The following is a 26151-nucleotide window of genomic DNA, read 5'->3' as shown; positions in this document are numbered from 1 at the left end:
ATGCACTTAACACTAACCAAGCAAGGCTCACGACAGTTATTTACCTTCATAAGTGCATTTCTCCACAATGAGCTCTTACGCATAAAGGCCAATGCCAGTCATTCCTCGGTCGCGTTCCAACTCGCTGGAGCGCACCTAGGAATGTGCTTCTGTCTCCACCCTGCGTTACGCAAATTACGGACAGATGTTTTCCACTAGTCAGGGTGGAGTTGCGCTTTTTACGTTGAAACTTCCACATCCTGTTCTCGGCAAAAACAGATGACAGGCGCAGTAGCCAATAGGCTGTGAGGATTTCGGTCGCTCGACCAATCACAAGTTCCCAATCCCGCCCGTGGCGTCAGGGATATGTTTAGCTCGTCCGTGTACTGTACTGCCGAACGTTTCTTGTGGGAGTCTTGAAACAGGATAACAACCAGACATAGAGAGGGTTTGAAGTTGTCAATTTACCCGGTAAGAAAAGTATGTTTAGTCGGTATTGTTTTCATAAAGCGAAGGACGTGAATACACGTTTGTTTGGCTGTTTCTTCGAAATAAGCGGCGTCTACAAGTTACTTCCTGCTATGACAAGGCCGAGATCCTAAGTTACATTTTTAGCCCGTTTTAGCTAATGTTGTGGGCGTAAAAAATGTAGCTTTTCCGACTGATAGTTCTCTATCTAGGTAAACCGTTTAGACTTCATCCGAGATATTCAACGTATTAGTAAAACGTTTATCATTTCAGTGTGTCCGTTTGAGAACGTTTGACTGTACTTTACTGCCAACTGCCACTAACCGCACGCCGTGAAGCTCTGTTTCAGCCGGTCACAGCGGTGACAGGCTCCACTTCTTCTTGGGAGGTTACACTATGAAAACACGCGTAACAATGTGCTTGTCAACCCAGAGGAAAGCGCCTTGTAAATGCTATTTGTATCACGACCTCAGAGGTCTCTGAAGCGCCGACGTTAGCATGAAAAACGTGTAATTAGGCAACCGAGCCGGGGTGTAGTTAACAGTGAGCCCCCACTGTCTTGGTAGCAGAGACGGCCTGCAGTCACTGCATGTCTCCGAGCACCTATGGGAGTTGCTCCTTTGTAACCCAGTGCCATATATCGTTTGAAATATTTACACGTTATTAAGCATCGTGGTGCAGACATCATTATTATTCGTGTGTATATTTCTCTTTTTAAGTTGCATTTTCCGGTTTCACACAAACTGGGTGTTTTCTCAGTGACGAGGGTTCAGTTTTGCTTCTGCTTTAGCTCTGTCTGGCTCGGGGTTTATTTATACACGCGTGTGTTGGTGATCATGGGACTTTTATAGTGATGAAACTAACAATTATTTAAGCTATAAAGTCTGTTAATGATCTATTTATCAATTGTTTTGTCTACTAATCAAATTGCTGTAAAGCCCAGGGTGATTTCTCCAGCCAGTAGTAAAAAAAACAAAGAGATTCAATTCACAATGATACAAAACAAAAGCAGCAAATCACACATTTGAAAGGCAGGGACCAGTCAATGTCTTTTTTTAAATTTATTTTGCTAGACAAATTGCTTCATGATTCAATTTATTATGGTTGTTGGTTAAATATTTGCCAGTAGACTAATTGAACTATCAATTATTTCAGATCTAGACTAATAAATATCACAGCTGTATGTAATACATTGTAGTATGCCAGTGTTGTCTTTCAATCCCTTTTATGTTGTATTTATTTGCCTCAAATGTCTCACCTCTTCTTCCCCATCAGGGTTGGGCCCCCCCCCTTCCCATAAGATCCGACCATGCCTCTGGTTACGAGGAATATAGAACCGCGGCATGTGTGTCGCCAGACCATCCCTACCAACATCCGCAGTGAGCTGGAATGTGTCACCAATATCAGCCTTGCCAACATCATCCGTCAGCTCGGCAGCCTCAGTGAGTGTCTGCTGCGCCTGGTTGGGTGTCATTATGTCTTAAAATATGATGTGATTGGTTAATAACACATGGCAAGTGTGAATGACCTGTGTGTATTCATGCAAAGATTTGAACGTAGTTGTGAATATTATAAACAAGGAATACTTTATTCAAGGAAAATTATAAACCAGTGTGCGTCTGTGTGTGCGCATAGGCAAATATGCAGAGGATGTGTTTGGGGAGTTGTTCATCCAGGCTGGAGCATTTGCGCTGAGAGTTAATACACTGGGAGAACGAGTGGATCGTCTGCAGGTTAAAGTCACCCAGTTGGACCCCAAAGAAGAGGAAGGTAAGTACTCCCACGTCTCTCTATTACTACTAATTGTAGTTAAAGAGTAGTTCATTATTTTGAATAAGTCTTAACATGACATAAGCTTTTTCACAACTTTCTGATTAAAATAACTTATTTCATAAGTCTATGTCATCCGTCTGTTTCTCTCTCAGTCTCTCTGCAGGCCATTACTACCCGTAAAGCTTTCCGCAGCAGTCTGACCGCGGACCAGCAGCTGTTCACCAGGCCATCTCTGCCAATGCCTGTGCAAGACACCTATGTAACCTGTAATCCGCCCCCACCACTCAACTACCTCAGCCAATACCGGTAGGGCTCAGCATACACACAGATGCACTTCCATGGCACTATTCCTTCATTGAAGGATAACATGCATATTAAGAACACATGCATGCACATGTGCACACACGCACGTATGCTATATTGTTGTCATTATTATTAAATCATATATATATATTTTATGTGTCAAATTTGCTGGTATATTTATCCTGTCTCTCAGGAGACATGCAGCCCTCCTTTGCCAGATCCTTGAGATTCGCTATGCTGATGCAGTTCTCTGTTATTGTTAATTACTGTGTCAACATTTCAAATGGAAATGCATTTTGACACTTATCTTCAGAGATTTATTTTGTTGACAATTTCTTTGTAACCAACAACCAAACATATTGACAATTCCCACTAAACTCAGATAGAATTAATGGCAAAAGGGACTGCATTATATTTTTCAATTTAATATAAATGTCTGTTAAATCAAAGCAGCACTGAAGAAATTCGGTGGGGGAAAGCTACCATTTATGTCACAACCCAGCTGACACATAAACACAAGGTCTTGAATATGAATTGAGCAGGAGGCGTCGCATGTCATTGGAAGTGTGATTAATTAGAAACGTGAACAGAAGGGGGGCTCGGGTGGTAGAGGGTGAAGTCTGTATATTCAGTAACCAAAGCAGTGGCATCAATGATTAGCAGAGTGAGAGTGTAAGCTTGCCCAATTATGATATCAAGACTCTCTCTCTGTGACTGGTTTCGGTGTTAATTTGACAGATCTTGCCATATTTTTATTTTTTTTTACTTTTCTCCATATTATGAAAAAAGTGGCAACAGAGTTTATTTTTTTGAGCTAAAAGGGGGTGGAACTGTTATGGCTTGTTAATATATTGACACATAAGGCAGATAACGTTCTGTCACGACTCATGTTTTTTATGTGTGTGGATGACAAGTGTTAAGATAACATGAAGTGTGACTGAGACCAAAATGTCATTCTAATGTTTGTAAAACGGTTGTCTGCAGGGATGACGGGAAGGAGGCCCTGAAGTTTTACACTGATCCCTCCTACTTCTTTGATCTATGGAAGGAGAAGATGCTGCAGGACACCAAGGACATCATGAAGGAGAGACGCAAGCACAGAGTGAGACACATGCTCATATATACATCTTGTTGTGCATTACCTTTTTAGTATTTAAACGTATCGTCTCATTCTCTTTTTGCTGATCACTCAAAGTTACATAATTCCGTTGTATGCCTACAATGGCGATAAAGTGTCTTAGCTTTATCATCTACACACAAAACAAGTAACATGACAGCCACTGGGTTAAGGCTGGATTATGCTTCCGCGTCGACACAACGCAAGGGGGCTTGCGGACCCCTTACGTCCTTGCGGACCCCCTTACGTCCGACGCAAGGGCCTGACGCGTACCTCCCAAAAATCCTCGACGCGCGTCGAGGCGACGCAACACCAACGCAACAGCAACGCAGCGGCTTTGGCTGTGATTGGTCCGCTAACTACATCCGCTGGAGACCGCTATCCGGTTTCCACTCGTAAACACCGCCATCTAAACTTTTAAAAGGCTACTTTTATTGTTTTCACCTCGTTTTATTGTTTGCACAAAGAAATAAAACACCAAGTTCTGAAAAAATGTGGACGTTTAAAGCCGGAAAGTAAACAAATACGCTATAACGAGGCTACGACGATATACGTGAAGAGTCTCGGTGAGTCGGTCAGTCTTTACAAAAAACATAGCGCCCTTTACCGGTGTGGCATTGAATTGCATTTCGACACGTAAACCCAACGCAGAACCATCACGGTCTCCAAGCAACTGCGTGGCCGTTGCGTTGCCGTTGCGTGATCACTACGCGGAAGCATAATCAGCCCTTTAGAACAAATGGACATTGTTGATCACATCAAATTAAATAATGTGGATCCAACCCTAAATTACTGTTTTTCACCTTTCCTTTCTGAGTAGAAGGAGAAGAAAGACCATCTGAACCAACGGACACTCAATCCGCGAAAGATCAAGACCAGGAAGGATGAATGGGAACGCCGTAAGATGGGGGAGGAGTTTGTGGTGCCAAAGAACGATTTGATGTAAGTTTGTGTGTCTGTGTGTCTCTGTGTGTGTGTGTGTGTGTGTGTGTCTGTGTGTCTGTGTGTGTCTGTGTGTGTGTTTGTAGTGAGGGGAAAGTCGTTACAATAAGGGAAGTAAAAGATAATTATTATATGAGTATCTTTTTCTATCTTTGACACAGTAACTGGCCGCTGTTATGGTAAATTCCGCTCCCCCATGTCTTATCAACCAATCTGTACACTGTGATATGGTTGGTATGTCCTGTCTGAAAATGTTCTCAGGGGGTTGGGTGTAGAGCTGGCTGTTGGTGGTAAATGGCAGTAAACAAATGCATGAGTCAAACCCAACCAGAGGGTAGTGTTTTCTGTTATATTTTATGCCAAGCCAAACTCGTACGGCTGTGTAAGTGACTGCAATTTGAGCTATTTAAAATGCTGTGGACCAGACACCACAAATCAATTGAAAATCCATGTCACGGTAGTGATGTCTTAAATTTGTTTGAAGGAATTCTTCTGAGGGTCTAAATGGCAGTATTGGATCTGGAGATGGCTTCAATTCTGAAGGCTTAGAGCTGAGTACCAGCTCCTATGCTTATGAGCCTGGCTCCCCTTTCTCTCCGCCTGGCACGGATGACTTCTTGCCTCCTCCACCTCCAGACATGGCGTAAGTAGCATCTTGCATATGAGGCCACACATGCTGCAGCCCCTGCCAACATGTGCTGAGCGTACAGCTACACCTGTGCTGTACAGCTCCACTGCAATCCTTAACGCAACCTCTCAAAGTTAAAGGGTTCAGCAGTAGCAACAGAGATTATAAGCCTACTGTTCATGTTCAGCCTTGTTCTAATGAGCCTGAGCTGCTGAGATTGCAGCTGCAAAGAAAGTAAAGGTTGATTCAAGTTGTCCTTATCTCTAATGTCAACTCTGTCACTTACAGATATAATGACGGAGGCTACGGAGCACCAACCCCGAAGAGTCCAAACCACCCACCTCCTGCTCCCCCCATGACCTCTCCCGGTCCCAACTCTCGCCCCAACCTCGCCCCTCCCCCCGCACCTCCTCCCCCTCCTCCAGCTTCTGGCTTTGGGGTTCCCCCACCTCCCCCTGGCTTTGACACCCCACCTCCCCCTCCTCCGCTCTCCTCCTCTCCCACCGGGTTAGGGTATTCCCCACCTGCTCCTCCTCCTCCTCCTGCTATGTCCACCATTTCCCCTCCTCCTCCACCACCTATGCCTGCAGGTGGTGGTGGTGGTCCACCACCACCTCCTCCTCCTCCACCACCTCCTCCTGGTCCTCCTCCCTCATCTTTTGACCACTCTGCTCCTCCTCCATCTGGTGGGGCACAACACACCTCTGCTCCCAAACCTCCTCAAGATCCGGCCGAGGACGCTCGCAGTGACCTGCTACAGGCCATCCGACAAGGTAAGACACAACTAACAGATACATTTATTTGACAGTTGAAGTTACTACATGAAGATACTTTTCCTATCATCGTGATTTTCAAAACCCCAAATGAGCATATCAAATATAGTGAATGCATGTTGAAGTGAACCCCAAACTGCTCCCAGGGGGCTTACAGCAACCCACTGCTCCTAAATACATATATATAGATATAGATAGGTTAAATGCAGAGGTCAGATTTAATGTGTATAATGTATGTGATGATTAAAATAAAATTACCATCTATTTACACATCTCTATTCACACACTATATTAATATATGCCAAAATAATTTACTTACATGCACACAAACAAATAATACTCTCTCTAACAAAAAATAAAAAACCAGCAACTTATTCAAATTCATAACGTCTCATGTCATGTCCAGATGTCCTATGTTATGTCTGTGTATTATATAATAATAAATTCATATTTATCAAGTAAAAAATGTCAGCTCTAGGCCAGATACAATGTTAAATTGCTACTCACACATTAACAACGAGGTACTTGCGTTTTGTGTTGATTTTGGCAGCCACTATCATGTTTATCGTGATGGTGACCATAAAATCCTGTTTACAAGGTAATAAATCAAGTGAGAAGTCGGGTCAAAGCATTGGCTTCCCTTTCCAGATGCAGAGGTGGCCACCTGCATGGTTTACATGTTCTCCTTCCTGTCAGCAACATGGCTGTGTGTCGGACGTGAACGATGTAAAAAAAAAAAGAAGTAAAAACGTTATATCCATAGTGCTACTAAAGACCAATACCTTTTCTTTTTTTTTAAGTTACTTAAACAAGACCATTAGCCAGACGCTGGGCTGTTTCTTGTCATCGATGCCATCGGGTCCGATTGAAATCAGAAAGTTAGGCAGGTTCACCAGCGACTCCTTCAGCTCAGTGTGCAGCAGGGCCTCTGGCAGCAGCCAGCCTGTCACAGACAGACCGTGGTCCAGAGTCACTAGCCCTCCGGCAGGAGGGGGTAAGCTCCACGGCCTGTAGTAGTGGCGAGGAGCAGAGCTTCACCTTGCTGATCTGCCAGTCTGGTAGCTGGTAGCCAGCACTGACACCACACTGCTGGAGGCCCAGTCCCTATAGCTGGATCTGCTGGAGGAAAAGGGAGGCACAGGAGAACCAGGACTGAGTGGAACAGACAGTCTGACTGTTATGCAGTAAAATGTGGGGTTTTCTAATATGACTCTGGTGCTCAGAAACCCTCCCGCCTTTGTCCACAAGGAATGCCAAAATCAACACAGAATTAAAGCTCCTCAGAGGAGATTTAAACACATTTTGCTATAATAATTATAATCTCTTGTTGCCTAGTACTACTTTTACCTAAATACACGGGAACAACTTGTATTGCAAGCAAATTGTTCCTGAAAATGGCATACATACATTAAGAATAAAATTAGGAAGATCATGTGGGATCACCAATCTGCAGTTGTCGTTTTGAGCACACACTCACTGTAACTGTCCTTTCTGCACCCTTAAAGGTTTCAACCTGCGTAAGACGGAGGCACAGCGGGAGCAGGAGAAGAGGGATCACTTTGGCAATGACGTGGCTGCCATCCTGTCTCGTCGTATCGCTGTAGAGTGCAGCGATAGCGAGGATGACTCCTCGGAGTTTGACGATGAAGAGTGGTCTGAATGATAGTCGTTCCCTTTTCACCTTCACTACCACCTCTGTATTTTTCCTCTTAAACGACATCCTTGTATTTCTATTCAAATTACATTCTTAAGTACCAGTGACGCAGAGGTCCCTGTTCTATCAGATTTTTTTTAGTGCATCATGTGCACATAGTATGTACCTTTTTACAAATCAACATTCCTTGAAGCATTTATTTCTATTTATCGAAAACGATCAGAGGTGCAATGTCCAAAGACTGAGTGTGAGTGTGCCTGGTTGTGTCCCCGTTTGCCACTGCTTTCATTGAATGACGCAGCGCTGTTACTAATCTGAGTGCTGTATGACGTGCGTGAACTCATCACCTCTGTCTTCATCTTGGTGTAAATCAGAGTCAGATGCCCTCTGCGGTAAGCTAAATGTCTGATTTTATCTGCTTTAGTACATTATGGCAAAGGACAATAGAAACAGAGTCCAGTTTCTGTATTTTGTCAGTGGAGAGGCACAAAATGTTGACGTCAGAGATGCTCACTCATAGGTTAACTGCTATAGATGTAAAGTTTATATAACATATGGAATCATATCTAAAGATTATTAATACAATCCTTTTATATCCCTTTTTAAAGCCATTTTTTTAATTATCACTTTTCCTTTCCTCGCTTTTGTATTGGGTTATCTTTCTTTCTGTGGTTGTCATGGGAACAATTCACTTGTGGATGAGACACGGTTGTAGTTTATAAACAAATTCATGAATTAATTATTCAGTGTGATGGGGAAGCATTGGCTCGTGGCAGACACCTGGGGAGATATCACCATACTGAACATGTGCAGACAGTTAACACAAATACCATTCATTTTGTATCGTTTCCGCTCGGTTACGCATCTCTTCCTGCACTTTTTCTTTTTCTGGAGATCAACTAGGCTCTGCCGCCTGATAAGTGCCTTTTTTATACTGCATTTCAGTGTCACTGCAGGTTTTTTTTATCCACACTGATCACTAATCAGCTTCTTTCAAAAATATTATCAGCTGCCATCGATGAGTCAAATGTAGAAGTGACTGATGTTTAGTGTGGACCACATACTTCTCAAGTGCCTTTTATGTTAAATCTGCTTATTTTAAGCACAATCACACAGCATGCTTTGCCAAAGCTTCTGCCTTAAATTTCCAAATGATTATAGTTCTTTCAATAAAGTAAATGAATTATAGTGATTTGTTCAGATTTTTTATTTGTGAGGATGAATGTATGCTGGGATGTGTTGAATAACAAAGTTCTCAAGAGTGTGGAGCCTTGGTATAACAATCCATGACTCATCTTTTTTTACACCTTTTCACATTGGTGACTGTGTAGGGAGTGAGAAAATGAATCAATTGAGCAGAAAGTTCAGAATTTGAGTGGGAGGAGAGAAAACCTCTTGCATAATCACTATGTCATCATAACAAGGCAGCTTTGTATGTTTAAAAGGATGCAAAGTGATGGTGATGACGTTGAGGATTCCTTTAGCCACCAAATAATTTAGGATACAGCAATTGAGTCTGTGCTTAATTGAGTTAAAGAGTGAGAGATGGAGAGACAAACGCACTAAAAGCCTTGGCTGCAGTAAAGAGAAGAGTGCTGACGCCCAGTAGCGAAAAAAAGTATATTTATTATTCATCTGTATAAAATATTCATTCATTTCAAAAAGGCTGTGCAACACGAACATATGGTCAGTACCTTTCAAACGGCCCTTTTGACAGCATGTGCAAAATAGAATCTCGAAGATCTAGAACATTGTGTTTTTCTAGACATTCAAGTACATAAAATTGGGCTTTGGATCACAGTACACTGTGACAGGCTTAACATTTAAAATGCATCCCATCCCTTCATCTTAAAGTGCCAATGGTGATTAAATCCACTTTCTATGAGTGGGGGTATATATAGCGTCCCTGTGATTGTTTCAGTCTGGGAATCCAGTGGAGCTACAATTGACTGAGGATGAGGCACAAAGTACACACAAGACAGTACATTTAGTCCTAAAATGGCCGCCAGCCAGGACAGTGCAAAACATTCTGATTTGCAGAAGGACTTCATCTCTCAGAAGTGCTGCTTGCATGTGTGGGAGTGTGAGTGTGCATGTGTGTGTGTGTGTGTGTGTGTGTGTGTGTGTGTGTGTGTGTGTGTGTGTTTGTCTGATGATAGTCAATGCAGCTATGTGTGTATCTTGGCACACAAACAGTGATATGTCTGGCATAGATTGTGTGGTGGTTTGAGCCTGGCGAGGTTTGGCAGTCTACACGTCAACAGGGTAGTGTTCGTGTGTGTTTTGGGTGTATTTGTGCGGGCAGCAGGCCTGGAGCAGCACCTTCCGAATGTCTTTGTTTCTCAGACTGTAGAGTATGGGGTTCAGCAGCGAGCTGCCTGCTGCCGGCACCAAGGTGGCGTAGGTGTACAGAGGAGGGCTGGATGCGTCTCCTAGCAGCCCCCACAGGGAAAAGGGCATCCAGCAGCCCACAAACACACTGAGGACCACGATCAGCCGAGAGAAGCCCCTTCCACTGCTGTGTTTGCTTGCATATGATTGGTTGGTGGGAAGGAAGTGCCTCTGGGTAGCGATGGCGTGGGCGTGGCGCCTCGCCACCCGGCAGATCCCGGCGTACAATTGCAGGGTTACCATGACAACCACCAGGAAGCCACCGCACAGCAGCGACAGGTATGTCCGGGTCAGAGGTCGTGCTACAGAGCAGGTGTTCGGCTCTCCCAGACAGTGCCATCCCATCGCGGGTCCCGCCCCGATGAGACACGCGCCCAACCAGACCAGCAGCAGGAGGATGCCGGCTCTGTAACGGGACTCGCTTGAACCATAGGTGAGAGCGTGGCTTAGCGACAGGTATCGGTCCAAAGCAACACCCATCAGGCTACAGAGCGAGGCAGTCAGCGACGTCACCAGCAGTCCCGAGGTCAACAATTCTGACCAATCACTGGGCTCCACGCAGAACAGGAAGAGGAAGTGCAAGATCAAAGCAACGCCTGCCAGGAGATCGGCCATTCCGAGGCTAGCCAGCAGCAGGAAAACTGGCGCGCGGAGGGCCGGGGTGGCCAAGATGGTGGTGACAACTATTGCATTTTCAGTGGCGATGAGAGTTCCTGAAACACACAGGGCCACGCCCCACACTGTGAGGGGTGGGACCTCATATGTGGATGAGCTATCCAGGTGGTCCAGAGGGAAGAAGGGCTCTGCACCTGAGGACTCATCCCAGCCCAGGTCAGAAGCGTTCATGGTCATGGCTTTTCAGCAGTCACACAAACAACCTAAGAGAAGAGAATAAAGGAGAAAGATGTTAACAGTCGCTCTAATGGGCCATTAAGTGTCTTCTTCTGTCCATTAAACAGCCTTTGGTTGACCAGAAGCTGCGGTTTGAGCCCGTGGAGCTGCCGGAGGCCGGATGTGGCATCCGGCAGAGCAGAAGACTTGATGTGGTAAGAATTTAAGATGTTATACTCTTGTAATCTTAAACAGTTGAGCTGCAGAACAATTTAGATTTTATTTTCTCAATCTATAGATTGCTTATGATTTTTTTAATGGTCTCTAATAAATCTGTTATAGAAGCTGCTGCTCCTGAAATGCCACTGACGTCACCATCAATCAATATGTAGGCTCACTTCAACTTGACACATAGAGTTACTACAACAGGAATGCATCATTAGGTTGTTTTTTAAGCACGTCACCATTACTGGCCTTGATTTTTTTTTTTTAAACTGCACACGTTTCCAGAAATCACATATGATGTGGTTAAAAGGTTGCATCCTGTCAAATCCGAGGTGTCCCTCTTGTTAACGTCCAACATCACTTAGTGTCCCTCTGTGTGTGTAAACCTCGGACAGATGCTTCATTAATGAGAGAAGCCGTGCTGTTCTTTGGGCTATTTAATCGCCTGTTACAAGGTTAGGATGCCCCTGTTCCCTGGTAACGTTATGTCCTTGTTCTTTTGCACATGCCGAACTGTACTGCTCCCCCGCTCACAGGAGATACCACACCGCTACTGTAATACTCTATTTCTATTGTACCATTATTTGTATGCTTATACGGCAGAGGGTTTTTGGAGACACCAGGGGTACCAGGAGGTACATCCCACCTCCTGGTGCTGAGGCCTCCGTTGTATAATCCATTGCACCACAGAGGATGTCCCCCGACACGCGCGCACGTGCACACACATCGCATGGACACGTGCTGTAGGCTACATGCATATCAAAGATTATTCACCATACCTTATCGACGCGGCTCCGTGCTCCTTTCGCAAACGTGAAACAGATTGCCTCTCTCCTCTTTATCAGATCCGAGCCAGCCGATGGAGATGGGGTGATGCCGTCTGCAGCGATGCGGTCCGAACCAGGAGAGTCCCTGCTGTCTTCATCAAAGTCGCGCCGAGCTCTCACTCGGCATCTCCTTTTCTTCAATCTCACCGAGGCGCTTACGGGAGGCGGAATGGGGTGCTCCTGCGCGCGGACCCGTCCACAAGAGAGCCTGTCTGACGTCAGTGACTGGGAGGCTCGACCAATGAGGCGCCGGCGTTGAGGATGCGGGGAGAGTGAGGAGGAGAGGCGCGGGGAGTAATTTCATTCAGAAAAATGCGGCAACTCTCGTCGCCCCTCCCACTGCGGTTCACTCCTGCTCTCATTTCTTGTAAATAATGATGACCACCAATAGACGAACTTCCCTCCAGCACGAACACATTTTTCTCAATCAGACCCTGGGGGCCCGGGTTGAATGAGACCGTGTTGTTCGGAGTTGGGCAGGGCTCGGGCTGCGGGCCTGGCGCTGTCCGTGGTGCTGAAGCGCATCAGGATGAGTCACGGGGAGATCTTGCAGAGCGACGATCATCTGCAAGAAAGTGACGCTTCAAGTGAAAACTATCCATCTAATTGGACGGACAGGGACAGAATAGTCCCTTTCCATAGCCAAAAACCACGCCACGACATATGCATTATTAATATTATTATTATTATTATGATTAATAATGTTGATAGCACATTGGAATCATTAACGTCAAATCTGATCCCAGACTTGAACAAACGCCTCCTTCAATAATGATTAAGATTAGAGCAATAATAATGATAGCAATTATAAAGATAGCAATTATTCGGCTTGTTGTATCGCTTTGTCTTTGATTTGAGCATCCTAACATAGACACATAGACCACCTGTCTATCTATAGCACCTTGACAGCAGCAGGGAATTCAAGGCTTCCCCGGTTTGATAGTGAGCGTGGGTGCTGCAGGACGGTTGTCTGCGTGGTCGCGCATATCAATGCGTTAACCGTGTGTGTGTGGAGGGGGGGGGGGGGGATCTCGTCCTGCTCGAGCCATATAAGGACATACTTCCTGCCAGTACAACCCTCCTACGTCACTTCTTCAGGGTCTGAAGTGTAATCACACACTTGTCACCTTGGAATTATCGCGTCTGCCTAATTCATTCAGCTGTTTATCTTACCCGAAGACCTACTTTTCAGCATGTCCCAGTTCGAAAAATTTGATAACAGGCTAAAGAAAAACATGATATGTAGCCTGAGTCATATAATAGGGGATATTGTAGGGAATACTATTTGTGCAATGTCCACGAGTTTCTCGTCTAAATCACACTGTGGTGGATTCCTGGTTCGTGTCCTTGCACGAATCTCTTTTATTCAGTTATTTCTCCTTTACTGCAGGTCCTCTCGCCACCGTTGCTGTAAATTGTATTATTTTGTCGCTGGTATATCGATTTATTTTGCCATCAGTGGGGGATCGTATCTGAGAGGACTGCGGAGTATCCCTTTGTGTGTGTGTGTGTGTGTGTGTGTGTGTGTGTGTGTGTGTGTGTGTGTGTGTGTGTGTGTGTTTTTAACGAGATGCACCAGACAGTGTGTGAGCGCGCATATACGATGTGGGAGTACGTGAGCCACGTCGGTGTGAGTGGAGGAGGTGGTGGATTTCATTGCTTCATATAACTGAAACAGTCGTGATTCTGGACTCAATGCATCAGATTTTGAGGGCATGCTATGACTCAGTGCGTCTGCATCATAAAAAAGCAACACGTCGGAGGTCAGAGCGCGTGCACTTTTTCCACGTTTGTGTGAGCCACCTTTTGTCTTATTTTCAAATCATAATTTCACACAGTTATTAATAAGACGTCAATCAATATCAATATTGTCCAAACCGTATGTCCACATGCTGTATATTGAGATTGAGATACAGTTAGTGGCAGGTATTGCAGTAGTTATTGAGTACCATGTCTTAGTTGTATGTCAGGTCAATTATTGATTGATTGATTGAATGAATGAATGACAAGTGACCATTGCAATACTTCCTCACAGTCGGTGACACATTTGAGTTGATGCTATATATATTCAGGCTGTCTGTAAAAGCATTGGCACCAGTGAATCACTCAAGACCCATATTGTTAACTTCTGTGTGTCAGACCCCCCCCCCCCCCCCCCCCCCCCTCCATAGTGCTGATGACCTGTGAAAAGACGTCAGAGGAAATCAGAGCCAATTGAATTGAATGAGTGATTAAAATGTAGCTACTTGGACCACAACCTGTTTGAGTATATAGAGTAGTAGAGAATAGTGGTAAAGATGCACCTAAAGGCTCTAAAAGCTTGTTGATTGTAGATTATGTGCACATAAATGTGCGGTTCCTGTTGTCCCATCATTGTATGTGTGTGTGTATGTAAGGACAAATGTGTGTGCGTGCACTGCCGTCATCCCGTCCAAACAGGTGTGTATTTCAGGAGGGTTGAGGTGGGCCAGTTGGTTGCCAGGGAACAAAGTTTGGATGTTGCTCATGTTACACAGATCTCTGTGCGTCTCAGATCTCTGTGCGTCTGTGTGTCTTTCTCCGTGTGTCCCAGCCAGGAGCCATATCTCTGTCTGCACCTATTGGATACCCTTTTGAAGACTCACAGGAAATATTTTTATGAACCTTTTTTTGTCAATAATAATAATTCCTTTCTCAGCACCAAACTCTGTAGCTGTCATTTGCAGGTGTTAGGATGCAACAGTTGGTGTCGAAGGTCCTCCTCTCCACCCTGCTGCTTCTAGCAGCGGTGGCCTCTGTGTCCTCAGATCCAGGTATGGGTCCATCCATGTGCCTTATTTTCTCATTGTGTGACCATCTCTGTGTATTATAGTCTTGTTAGAAACCGGTTGGTGTGTTTTCCTACAAGAGTCTTTCACTGGTTTCGTCTCCTCTTATTAACAGTGATGATGACTTATTCTCCAGTATTTCTCACAAGCTGACAATAAGTCAAAATGAGAGTTGAATGAGAAGCTGTTTTCTTTGGCATTACGTGCCCAGTTTGCTTACTCATTTTGATCTATTCTGCAATAAGGTTTTCAAAATGATCCAATGGGAAGATAACATTTAACTGGTTTGAGTGACACTTCCAATGGCCAGTTTTGTCCCTCCTACAGATTGTTCTCAAGCTGAGTCATGTGACCTGTGTGTTGGCGAATCCATGCTCAACCTGACGGGCTGTGTCTGGAGGCTTTGTCCAAATGGTGAGACACACACACACACACACACACACACACACACACACACACACACACACACACACACACACACACACACACACACACACACACACACACACACACACCATATGCAGACGCACCCTGACCTCTGATAGTAATTCTATCATCAAAGCTGCTGTAACATAAGCTCCCCTGGTTTGTACGAGATGACTGAATTATTTAGTATGCCAGGAATACACACATGATACACACACACAACACACACACACACACACACACAAATGCTTGTTCTCTCTGTCTCAGGTAATGATACAGGCCTGTGTGTGCCAGACGAGGGAAACTCCACCATGAACTGTAGCTGGACTAGAGTGTCTGAATTGTGCTCAGGTACAATACACTACAGAATAAGCCAAAATTATTCATCTGCGGCCTCAGTAACTCATTTCTTTTGCATTTTCTTTTTTTATTTCCCAGTTGTAGAGACTGTAGCTGAAGGGGGCGACTCAGGTAAAATGGATCCAATCCAGCTTCTTCTCCCGCCCCTTTCCCCCCTTCTCCTCTTGCGTCAGACGTTCATTCTTCCCATTATAGCTGAGTCAAATTTCCCACAATGCCACTCAGTCAGTTCCACCAGAAGAAAAAAAAAGAAAAACCTGACATTCTCGTTTTTTCCCACCTCACTTCTCACTTTGCATTCACGTGCAGCTTGAATAACTGTTAACCCATCACACTCTTCCTTTCCTTTCCCTCCAGGTGATGGGAGTAACTCATCCCCAGAGTTCTCCCAGGCCAAGTTTGACATGTCCAGCTTCATCGGAGGCATCATACTGGTGCTGTGTGTGCAGGCGGGCGGCCTCTTGGCCATGCGCTTCCTTAAATCCAAGGAGCAGAGCAGCTACGACCCCATGTGAGTTCGTGCGTGTAGGTGTTAGAGGACAGAGAATTTAGCGTGACCATACCACTTCAAGTGTATGTGCGTGTTCGCCGAGTTACTGGCTGCTGGTCTGGTTGGTGGAACAGCGGCCTCTGGTGGCGGGAGTGATCAACAGCACTGATTCACCTTTAACATCCTTCTAGATTGTGTTTTTTAAAATTCTGATCACAAACACCCATCTGTCCAAATCAAAACGATGCCTGTCTTCACACAGAGAGCAGCCACAGTGAAGACGAGATGCATGAAGGACAAACGGACGAGGATGGAGGAGAGTAGAGCGGTGACTCATCGACCGAGTGTTTTTTTTTTTTCCTGAGCCCCTGTCATTTTTGGTTTGGTCCCCATGTGTACCCTTGGGGGCTGGGTGTATTTACAAGAGGACAGTTTTTTTTTCTCATAATATCGCATTGCGTAACAAGTTTCTGTGCATGTGTTTGTATAGTATTTATATTCCACAGACATTTTGGCCGTTAGTATTCGTATACAATCTGACAAATGAGAGACGAACAAAAACTCTCAGCACTTCCTCTTACAAACAACAAGGAACTAGCTGTATCAAATTAGCGGTTTCAACTGTGTACATAGTACAGTGTGGTTGTGGGAAAGGGTGATACAATACTGATGTAGACAGAAGGTCAGTCAAGGTCATAACAGGTATTTAATCTTTTTTTCCCCACAAACCCTAAAATAGACCGGAATGAGACTCTGAATCTGTCATCTCAGTGGGCATCTTTGTTTCATGTGGAGCTGCACTTCCCTGTGTTTTATTGAAACCAACCATTTCAAATATCTATTTACTTGCAGTGAGTTAAATGAATCAACCATCTAAGAAGCCATTATAACTCCTGGAGGTCCCTCGACCCCACCTTTGGCGTCATTTAAATATATAATCTATAAGAAATAGTAGTCATTTAAACTTCATGTCATTTTAATTGAGTACATTTCTGTTTTGACTGCTCATATTTATATTATACATATCAGCTTCAACCCTTTAATTAACAGTTCAAAGATATGTGATGTGATCCTGTTTACTCATTGTTATGCTGGTTAAGTTCAACAAGAACTAAATTGTTTTGTGATGCCATTGGAATGAAAAATGCTTAAAAGGCTGGCAGCCTGAATAACTAAACACCTGTTTCTGTGTGTGTGTTTTCTTGCATGCAAATAAGGAGTTGGTAACCGCTAGTCACAGAGATTAAACAGTATGTTCTGAGTGCATATTTGCCCATACCAGCATAATGAGTGCACTAATACTACTGTAATCTGGGCGGGACCAGAAGCATGCTCCCAGTATCTGCAGATAAGAATTCTCTACCAATCCTTGCATATACACGGGTGTCAGCAGGGGATCCCAGCATGCAGTAGGGGGACAGAGCGCTGATGGAGGCGTTTAGGGGAGCATCGGGATGACTGGTTGGATGCGCCAGACGCTCTCTGAGCCAGGACCCACACAGGCTTGAATAAACCCACACAAAAAAAGTTTCTCCAACTGGGCCGAGCGTGGCTGTCATCCAAGTCTGTTGACAAAGGACAGGACTGAATACAGGTCTTTTCACTCTGAAAGCACCTCCCCCAACACACACACACACACACACACACACACTCAGGGGCCCCCACACTAAAGTTGAGGCAGGCCTCATGCGCTACTGGCTATACTCCCTTCTTTAAAGCAAGCATAGATATGTGTCATGTTTGCATATGTGTGTAGCAGGCAACAGTAACAGCAGGTCTAGGTGCAGCAGCAGCCCGGTGTGGGGCCAAATGTGTGTTTAGCAGGTGGGGACAGCGACAAGGAGGAAAGTTACATCCCTCCTCCACCCTGCCAATGGTAACACATCCGTGTGCATGTGTGTGAGTCACATCACACACATGCACACACACGGTCAAACAAACGCACCATATCAATCTGACACACACACACACACACACACACAAACACCGCCTCCATGCAGCAGCTGACTGCAGCCTCTGTGCGGACGAAACCAAGAGGGCGTGTTCACGCCGTTTACTCTGCACACACAGAGCTCGACACACGCGCGCGCACACACACATACACACGCGCACACACTCACTCACTCCGGACGACTTTTCACTAAACTTTTTCACAGATGGAAGTGTCGGAAGCGTTCAAGTAAGGTAACATAGTTTTGGGTTACGTTTGGCTGTGTGTATTTACTTTACGTGAGAGAGGAAACTTCCAACCTTTGATCCAAAAAAAAGGGGGAAAGTGGCGACAGGTGTCCTCTCTCACGCGCTGTTCGAGACGAGCAAAGTGCTGCTAGCCTGTCTTTCTTGTACTACGTCATTAATCTGTCAGAATTAAACGTTACGACTGTTTAATCCGTGTAGATTAGAACATGTTATTGTTATTATTATTATTATTATTATGGGGAAAACGTATGCCTACTACGCACGATGACATTCTAATTGTATTAACTTTGTGTTGGTTTAGGCGTCATGTTTTGAAAGCTGCGGTGCGCTTGCATGATATAAATCCTGTTTGACAAACTCCTTACCCCGGGAGGATCGCGCTGCGCATGCGCTAATTGTTGAAGGTAACTAGCCGCAAGGCAGTGGCCACACACACACACACACACACACACACACACACACACACACACACACACACACACACACACACACTTAGACAGAAATGATAATATTGTGGTGCAGCAGGTACGTTAATTGCGTTATTTGTACATAAAGTACTTTGGAGTCTACAGTAGGAAGCGTTTAGAGCAGGAGCAGATGAAGCAGGCAGGATTAATATACCTGACACAACATGTAGTTTGCACACTGAGGAACCCGAGTTATTGATTTCACAGTTTATTGACTGATCTAACAACGTGGAAGCAAAAGATAAGGGATGTCAACATAATTAACGGAATAAGATTAAAACGGAAAATATTCTCAGAACTAGTAGATAATGCTTCATTTTAAGAGGTCATAGAGCAAAAGGTTGAGCAAGCCAAACTGTTCCTGTGCTATAGTGTATCATATACTTTCTATTGAGATATACAAACTCTAAGCAAAAGAGCAGTCTCACACTAGACATATAGTGACATAACTACGATTTATATCATATTTAAATGCAATTAGAGATTTCTGCTTGTTTGAAGGATTGTGGTTTCGCCTCTCACTCAGGGATGGAGGAGGAGCAGGTTGACTCTTCTCTGGACTTGACCCACCTGACCGAAGACGAGCAGTCCACCATCCTGCAGGTCTTAGAGCGTGACTTGGATTTGCGCCGTCTTGATGAAGGGCGTGTAAGGTCAGAGGTGACTGTTTATCCTTTTTAGGTGCCAGTTTTTCCATTGATTTACATTAACATACAGACAGGTGACAGTTTAAGGGTAAATAAAATGACATTAAATGTCCAGCGAGGTGGCATGGATAGATAGATTAGTATCTACATTGCTATAAAAGCTGTTCCTTAATTTTGGTGTTTTAATGATGGTGGTGGAGAGCTGTCTGACTCATTGGTCTATAATAACTCATTTGTTATTGGTCATTGAGATGTGGTGACTGGTCATTTTCATTCACATGAAACTGTTAAATGGGGACTATTGTCATCCTGCAGGTTAAAACTCCCATCTGGATAGAAATGTTTCATCATTGAATGACGGCCATCAGCTGAAATAACAAAGGATTTGATACAATATCAATGAGTCAGGTATCTCAAAATCAGGGAATAAAGCAGGACCCAGCCTCATGCACGCTTCCAAACAAACTATAAATATGTCAGATTACCACAAATCAGTTGTTACACTGTGAACCTGGGGCTTTGGGGCAGCTCTCGGCGGTCTGGGGACCCCTGGGCAGTTGATTGCTTAGCCCGGTTGGTAATTTAGCCTTTCTTCAGTGGGGGAAGTCAAATATCTATACAGTGAAATGTACAGAGAGCCCAACACTTAAACACTGAATCACTTATCAATAATCAACTAACCGTTTCAGGGTAGCGAATGTTTCAAAGTGTTATGTACGTTTTGTTAATGTGAAAGGAATCCTACATTTTGTGATGTTTTGGAGCAGAATTGAGAGGTCATTGTGTTGCGTGACAGAAGTTACATCATTGACTGTTTAGTTTGTGTTGTAAGCTGACATCAGCTGACGTTTGAAGACGGTCGGTGGTGTTTGTTTGCTATTTAACTCGGCCTCATTTCAACACCTTAGGGTCCTCGAGGAGACGGAGACAGATCCGACACGTTTGCGCTTCCTGTCCGGAGCATGGTTCAGCGAGGAGCGCAGCAAACGCCACCGCAACCAGAAGTGCGCCTGCACACTTGTCAACGCCACCATACGCCACAGGAAGACCAAGACCAGAGGTCAGTTCTCACTATATGCAGTACTACTATTACAGGCCTGTGGGCTGTGTTCTCGATAGGGAAATCCCAGTGATGGTTCTGTATGTGTTGCCATGGTAACAGGTGTGTCCCTGCCTGGACTGTTCAATGGAGAGGGAGAGGAAACCTCTGACAACATTACCTCTCCTGAGGCGGAGAGACGGCTGAAGGACGGCAAAGAAGAAGAGAGTGGAAGGTAAGTGTCTGACAGAAACATCTATTTACTTTGGGAACATTAATGTGGGGCTTTATTTTCACATCTTATTGTGTTTCAGGGGTCAAGGACACCCAGAACCGACACCCAGAACAAAAAGTCCTGCAGCACAGGTGTGTGTGGGTGTGTGTGTGTGTGTGTGTGTGTGTGTGTGTGTTTGTGTGTGTGTGTGTGTGTGTGTGTGTGTGTGTGTGTGTGTGTGTGTGTGTGTGTGTGTGTGTGTGTGCATGCTTATTATTATGTTATCTCAACAATAACCGTCTTCAATTCCAGAGTCTCAAGAATAGAAGTAGTTCTTCATCATCCAAAGGTAAGAAAGTTTCCCTCTCAATGCTTCCGTACCTCACTTGCTGTCTCTTAGTGTTTCATTGACTCAATCTTATATTTTGCTCTTAGACTCCGAAATCAGAAGTAATGGCCACACAGAGGAACCTGAGGTGAAGACATTTAAATCTCTAAATACATTTGTATGTTATGTATGAATTAATTTCCCCTGGGTAATCGGGACACATAATCATTGCATCCGGTCAAAAGTGATCACTGATGCATTTAAATAGGAATAAACAGAGGATTGTGTCTGAAAACCAAATATTCCAACTGAGGCGACAGTGTATATATACACTCTGATTGATGTGAGAGAGAATATTTGAATAATTGTTGTGTGTGTGCATGTCCATTAGGAAGACTTCGGCGATCACAATGGGGACACCGAGTCTCTGAGCAGCTGCATGACAGCTTCTCTGAAGAGCAGCAGCTCCACCGGCAGCCTTCAATCGGTCTACACGGTACACACACACACACACACACACACACACACACACACACACACACACACACACATGCGTTTGATTAATTGGCCATCCAGCGACGCAAGATGACTCAGCTCTGGACAATGACGTATCTCTGTTCTTTGTGTATTACAGCTCAGTGGAAGCATGATGAGTCTGTTCAGCTCAGGGGATTTTGGCCTGGTGGAAGTGAGGGGCCGTATCCAATTCTCATTGGTTTACGACACCCAGAAGGAGGAGCTGCAAATCAAAGTGTACTGCTGCGAGGACATCGCCTCAGCACGCAAGGATCGCTCTGACCCGTAAGTGACTGTGCAGTTGTGTGAGTGTGCATCTCGCAGCGACAATGTCACGTACAACTGGGTCATCACACATTTTTTTTTTCATACGTGTGTGATTTTCACAGATACGTCAAAACCTATCTCTTGCCGGACAAGTCGAATCACAGTAAGAAGAAAACCGCAGTGAGGAAGAAGACAGTCAACCCAGTTTATGATCAGACGCTTCGAGTGAGACGCTCTCCTCATTTACATATTACATAAAGTGGTTCACAGAATGTGTCTCTCCGCTCTCCTCCACGTGTCCTGCAGCATGCGACGTAGCCACTTATTTCTCCAGTCTCCCAGACATGCTATCAATAAATTACCAGATTTGTAGCTCTGGGTGGCACGTGTTATGCTTTGCCCTGCGGCTTCCTCTCCCATCCCTTCCCACCTGATTTTGGTCCTTGTCTTCTAGTATAAAGTGCGGATCGGAGAGCTGCGGAGCCGGACCCTGAACCTGTCGGTGTGGCACGCCGAGCCTCTGAGCAGGAACGTGTTCCTGGGAGAGGTGGAGGTGTCTCTGAGCCTCTGGGACTGGACGTGCACTCTGCCAATGTGGCGGGAGCTGCAGCCACGGGTAAGGAGGAGCAGTCATGTAATTTACACTAACATGCAAGTCTGAATAATATATCCCAATATTTATCATCTACAATATTTATTCATCTACGGTTGTTTAGTAGTGTGTGTGGGTTCACTTTGGTAGCTCTGTTGGAGACAGAGTAGGGGGGTTGGGTCTCCTGTGTCTGGGAGAGCTGAAGGGAGAAGAAGACATGCTGTGAATTTCAACGAAGGTTTTATATAAGCTTAATCTTTTCTTCGTGCTTCCACCCTTCTGCCTCCCTCTCCCTTGCTTTTTCTTTCTCTTGCTTCCTTTGTCTGTTTCTCTGCCGTTTCTCTTTTTCTTTTTTTTTTTCATCCCACCTTCACCCATCCTTCACAGGTTCATTTGAATCCAGACTCCATTAGCAGCCGCGGGATCATCTTCCTCTCTGTTAAGTTCATCCCAGATGGATTTGAGGGTGAGCAGAACACTCATACCACAGGTTCACGTCATGACCCACATTAATCCTTTGTGTGTCTCATACATCGTGTGTGTGTGTGTGTGTGTGTGTGTGTGTGTGTGTGTGTGTGTGTGTGTGTGTGTGTGTGTGTGTGTGTGTGTGTGTGTGTGTGTGTTAAGGTGGTGGTCTGCCTCTGACAGGAGAGCTTCACATCTGGGTGCGGGAGGCTCAAGGTCTCCTGACCAACAAAGGGGGGGGCATAGACTCCTTTGTCAGAAGGTGTGTCGGCTCTGCAACACGTTTCCTAATGTTTTGATAATCAGTTTTCTATCCTGACAGGTTTATTTGTAGAATATTTCTGGGTGGAGTAGGACCTGTAAACTAAAGAAGGAATAAGTTACAAGTTAAAAGTCGCCACCTTCACAAACATATTTATGAACATCTATTTGCTGTATAAAAAAACATGTGCACATACTGTCGTGCAAACTACAGAAGCATATCCAGGTGTATAAGCATAGTCAGACACATTTAATCATCTGATCTGCATATATATATATATATATATATATATATATATATATATATATATATATACCTACAGTATGTAACTGAATCCTGGTTCGAAAACTAAATTAATTGTTTAAAAAACATAATCTACACCCCTCAAGCTACATACTCCCAGACGCCAGTCGGCAGAGTGGTCAGAAGACTCGGCTGGTGAAGCGCTCCTTCAGCCCCACCTACAACCACACCATGGTCTACGATGGCTTCCAGTCCAGCGACATGAGAGAGGCCTGCGCCGAGCTGACCGTCTGGCATCGCGAAGGGTTCAAGCCGCACGTCCTCGGAGGGACTCGTCTGAGCTGTGGAACCGGTGGGTGACTAAAGGAAACCCAGACTCAAAATCACACACACGCACGTGTTTTAATGCAGATATTAATGCCATGTGCCTGTGTGACTCACTGGTTTCAGTATTAGCACACAGCAGAGACAGATTGGTCATTTGTTGGGGCTCTTTCCAGTTTCAGTGAAGCCTTCTGCAACAGATGGACTAATGTTCCTATCCTTACCTTGTTTTAAGTAGTTGTCAATGTTGGTAATTAGGTAAAGCATTTTCCTTTGCTGCAGTTCTGCACAGAGGATCATATCTTATCTCTTATCAAGTCACTCTCCGTTCCGGGTGTTGTGTGCTTTTGAAATGAGCTCACTCATGTTTATCTCGGACTGGCGACCTGTCCAGGGTGTATCCTGCCTTCGCCCAATGTTAGCTGGGAACGGCTCCAGCCCGCCGCGACCCTGAATACAGGATAAGCGGTAGACGATGGATGTTTATCTCGGGCTGTAGTGTCTTCTATAAGCCAGTAGGTGTTGTAGACTCGGTGTGACAAACAGTTTTTAAGGTGATGAATAAAGCTCCAGCATCCCCTAAAATCCAGCTTTTCCGAGCTGTGATTAGAGATTAAATACCATCTCATGGGTCCCTTTGTTTTTCTTATACTCCACACCGTTTCTGTGTCAGGGAGTGAGACATTAAAGGAGTTGTTTGATTGGTTGGTTTACTTCATGGGCAGTTCTGTAGATGGTACCCATTAAAGCGGTTCTATGCTTCATCCACAGTGGTGTTTTGGAGTGTCGTGGTGGTGACAGTATTTCCATCTAGTGCTTCACATATCGTTGCATTTTGTCCCGTTGGAATTTCAGGCATTTCAGATGGTCTTGTCATCAGAGCAAGGTTATTTCTAGGTTGCCAATGTTACCGTGCGTTGGTAAAATTGTTAAACCACTGATACAGCAGCAGCCTCTTGTCTGGGAAATTACAAATTTGATGAGGTGTTATTTGTATTAAACAGACTTTCAACATAAAGTTCTTGTATTCTGTAGACTTGGGATTGTGGTTCATGCTTTCAACGTGGGGATTGTGAAGTTCTCATGTGCATGAACATACAAGAACGTGTCAGTTGTTGGGATTGTTCCTTGGTTTGCGCACTGCAGTGAAGTTTTCCTTGGCGATGTCCAGAATATATAGAATAAATAATGGTGTGTTTCTTTTTAATGGCAGGTCTGAGTTATGGGGAGGCTGTCAGCTGGATGGACTCCACAGAAGAGGAGGTCGCTGTGTGGACCTCCATGATCGAAAACCCAAACCACTGGGTTGACGCAACACTCTCAATCAGAACTAACCTTGCAGACCGGTCCGAGTGACCCAGACCTGGCAAACAAACACGTTCAAATAATCATTGGACTGAAAGGAAACCCTCAGCACATTTAACCTCTCTGTCACAATTCCTGCTTTTCATACACACAAACACACACACAGGAGTCAGTAGTGGTGCAATATTGTGATTTAATAGCGTAGATAAGAAATATTTAGTTTTGAATCCAAATGTGTCTGCATTTCATGTTTTATTTGTATGTTTTTAGTTTAGTCTTATCTGACTAAAGTGTTGTAATCCATGGTAGGTTATTAATTAAATATGAAACCTGAACTGATGAATCACCCAGTGATCTTCCTTACTTTCTAAATTAAAAATATTGCTTCAAGGACACAATGATGGAGAGATTATTTTTAAGAAATGAGTCACCACCTATTTGTTTCATTATTTTGCAGACTTCTTAAACTCTTTGGAGCATGCTTAAAAAAAACAGCTTATCACTTTCGCCCAGACGAAACATTTATTTTTATTCCTTCGAATTTTTTATAATTAGTGATTTGATAGAACTCCAGTTTTGATGGATTACCTGACTGCCACCTTGTGGTCAGACATTATATTTGATACTTTTCAGGCCATCTGCAGAGGGGACACTGAAAATGAGGTAAAGGTGTACATGACATCAGAACATTCTTGTCACATTAAAGCACTTTTTGCGTGGAATTAAAAGTAAATGTTAAGTTGTCATCAACACTGTTATTTGAGAGAATTAAACAGCTGAGCATCACCTCCTGTTAAGTTGACGTCACATTAAAATGAGGCTCTGGGGTATAATTTCCTTAAATGCCTGCTACCTCGACTCCTCTCTCCTCTCGTCTCTTCCTCGCCGCCTTCATCCATTTAATATCAAAACAAACTGTTATACAAACCCATCCTCGCATTGTATTAACCGGCAGTGGAGCAGGAGAACTCCCGTCCAGCAGATGGCAATCTTAACATTCACTGCTTCAAGCCGGAGTGAGACCGGAAGTTGAGCCTTTTGAAAATAAAGTATTTTGGGTTTCGTTTTAACCATTGTTATGAAACGAAAGCTAACATGTAACCATTGGGTTTCGTATTTATACTTTGAAAACCTTATGATTTAGGATAATTTTATTTGAATGCTTGATTGTTTTTCACTTAAAAGCTTGTTCAGTAAAAAAAAAAAAGAAAAAAGATGTGTAGGCTACTATCTGTGACGTAATAAAAATACACATTTAATATTTTAAGGATATTTGTATAATTATCGGG

At 44.3% G+C, this 26151-nt stretch overlaps 4 protein-coding genes across 5 annotated transcripts; 3 read left to right on the top strand and 1 right to left on the bottom strand.

The window, feature by feature from the left end:
• The first annotated feature begins 338 nt into the window (after window positions 1-338).
• wasf2 (WASP family member 2) lies at window positions 339-8825 on the top strand. The gene is made up of 9 exons (XM_084032915.1): window positions 339-450; window positions 1723-1889; window positions 2083-2217; window positions 2373-2526; window positions 3508-3625; window positions 4461-4582; window positions 5067-5225; window positions 5499-5983; window positions 7489-8825. Exons 2-9 carry the CDS (start codon window positions 1757-1759, stop codon window positions 7644-7646), a joined length of 1464 nt encoding a protein of 487 aa, XP_083889041.1. The 5' UTR covers window positions 339-450; window positions 1723-1756; the 3' UTR covers window positions 7647-8825.
• A 426-nt stretch (window positions 8826-9251) lies between these two features.
• gpr3 (G protein-coupled receptor 3) lies at window positions 9252-12000 on the bottom strand. Its single transcript, XM_084032328.1, has 2 exons — window positions 11864-12000; window positions 9252-10906 (listed from the first exon to the last, which is right to left on the bottom strand). Exon 2 carries the CDS (start codon window positions 10878-10880, stop codon window positions 9888-9890), a length of 993 nt encoding a protein of 330 aa, XP_083888454.1. The 5' UTR covers window positions 10881-10906; window positions 11864-12000; the 3' UTR covers window positions 9252-9887.
• A 2477-nt stretch (window positions 12001-14477) lies between these two features.
• cd164l2 (CD164 sialomucin-like 2) lies at window positions 14478-17282 on the top strand. Its single transcript, XM_084031876.1, has 6 exons — window positions 14478-14703; window positions 15046-15132; window positions 15412-15495; window positions 15583-15615; window positions 15862-16015; window positions 16257-17282. The coding sequence occupies exons 1-6, from the start codon at window positions 14625-14627 to the stop codon at window positions 16270-16272; spliced, it is 453 nt and encodes a 150-aa protein (XP_083888002.1). The 5' UTR covers window positions 14478-14624; the 3' UTR covers window positions 16273-17282.
• A 779-nt stretch (window positions 17283-18061) lies between these two features.
• sytl1 (synaptotagmin-like 1) lies at window positions 18062-25869 on the top strand. Of its 2 annotated transcripts, none has more exons than XM_084032913.1 (16): window positions 18062-18178; window positions 18495-18597; window positions 19187-19313; window positions 20216-20367; window positions 20470-20581; window positions 20661-20712; window positions 20873-20909; window positions 20996-21036; window positions 21280-21384; window positions 21523-21689; window positions 21794-21896; window positions 22126-22287; window positions 22651-22729; window positions 22891-22990; window positions 23380-23585; window positions 24771-25868. In XM_084032913.1, the coding sequence occupies exons 3-16, from the start codon at window positions 19189-19191 to the stop codon at window positions 24911-24913; spliced, it is 1584 nt and encodes a 527-aa protein (XP_083889039.1). In that variant the 5' UTR covers window positions 18062-18178; window positions 18495-18597; window positions 19187-19188; the 3' UTR covers window positions 24914-25868. The 2 variants fall into 2 exon arrangements, with proteins under 2 accessions (XP_083889039.1, XP_083889040.1); XM_084032914.1 differs by having other exon boundaries at window positions 18153-18173; window positions 24771-25869.
• The last annotated feature ends 282 nt before the right edge of the window (window positions 25870-26151 follow it).

Source organism: Eutrigla gurnardus, assembly GCF_963514095.1.
Source record: "Eutrigla gurnardus genome assembly, chromosome: 17".
Taxonomy (NCBI): domain Eukaryota; kingdom Metazoa; phylum Chordata; class Actinopteri; order Perciformes; family Triglidae; genus Eutrigla; species Eutrigla gurnardus.
This window is presented reverse-complemented; position numbering and strand designations above follow the sequence as displayed.

Bases quoted from the DNA above. Each gene is read 5' to 3' on its own strand.
- wasf2 (XM_084032915.1), top strand. From the start codon at position 1,757: ATGCCTCTGGTTACGAGGAATATAGAACCGCGGCATGTGTGTCGCCAG. The intron at 4,583-5,066 runs GTAAGTTTGTGT...ATTTGTTTGAAG, and splicing joins GTGCCAAAGAACGATTTGAT to GAATTCTTCTGAGGGTCTAA. The intron at 5,984-7,488 runs GTAAGACACAAC...GCACCCTTAAAG, and splicing joins GCTACAGGCCATCCGACAAG to GTTTCAACCTGCGTAAGACG.
- gpr3 (XM_084032328.1), bottom strand. From the start codon at position 10,880: ATGACCATGAACGCTTCTGACCTGGGCTGGGATGAGTCCTCAGGTGCA.
- cd164l2 (XM_084031876.1), top strand. From the start codon at position 14,625: ATGCAACAGTTGGTGTCGAAGGTCCTCCTCTCCACCCTGCTGCTTCTA. The intron at 14,704-15,045 runs GTATGGGTCCAT...TCCCTCCTACAG, and splicing joins CTCTGTGTCCTCAGATCCAG to ATTGTTCTCAAGCTGAGTCA. The intron at 15,496-15,582 runs GTACAATACACT...TTTATTTCCCAG, and splicing joins AGTGTCTGAATTGTGCTCAG to TTGTAGAGACTGTAGCTGAA.
- sytl1 (XM_084032914.1), top strand. From the start codon at position 19,189: ATGGAGGAGGAGCAGGTTGACTCTTCTCTGGACTTGACCCACCTGACC. The intron at 19,314-20,215 runs GTCAGAGGTGAC...TCAACACCTTAG, and splicing joins CTTGATGAAGGGCGTGTAAG to GGTCCTCGAGGAGACGGAGA. The intron at 20,368-20,469 runs GTCAGTTCTCAC...CCATGGTAACAG, and splicing joins CAGGAAGACCAAGACCAGAG to GTGTGTCCCTGCCTGGACTG.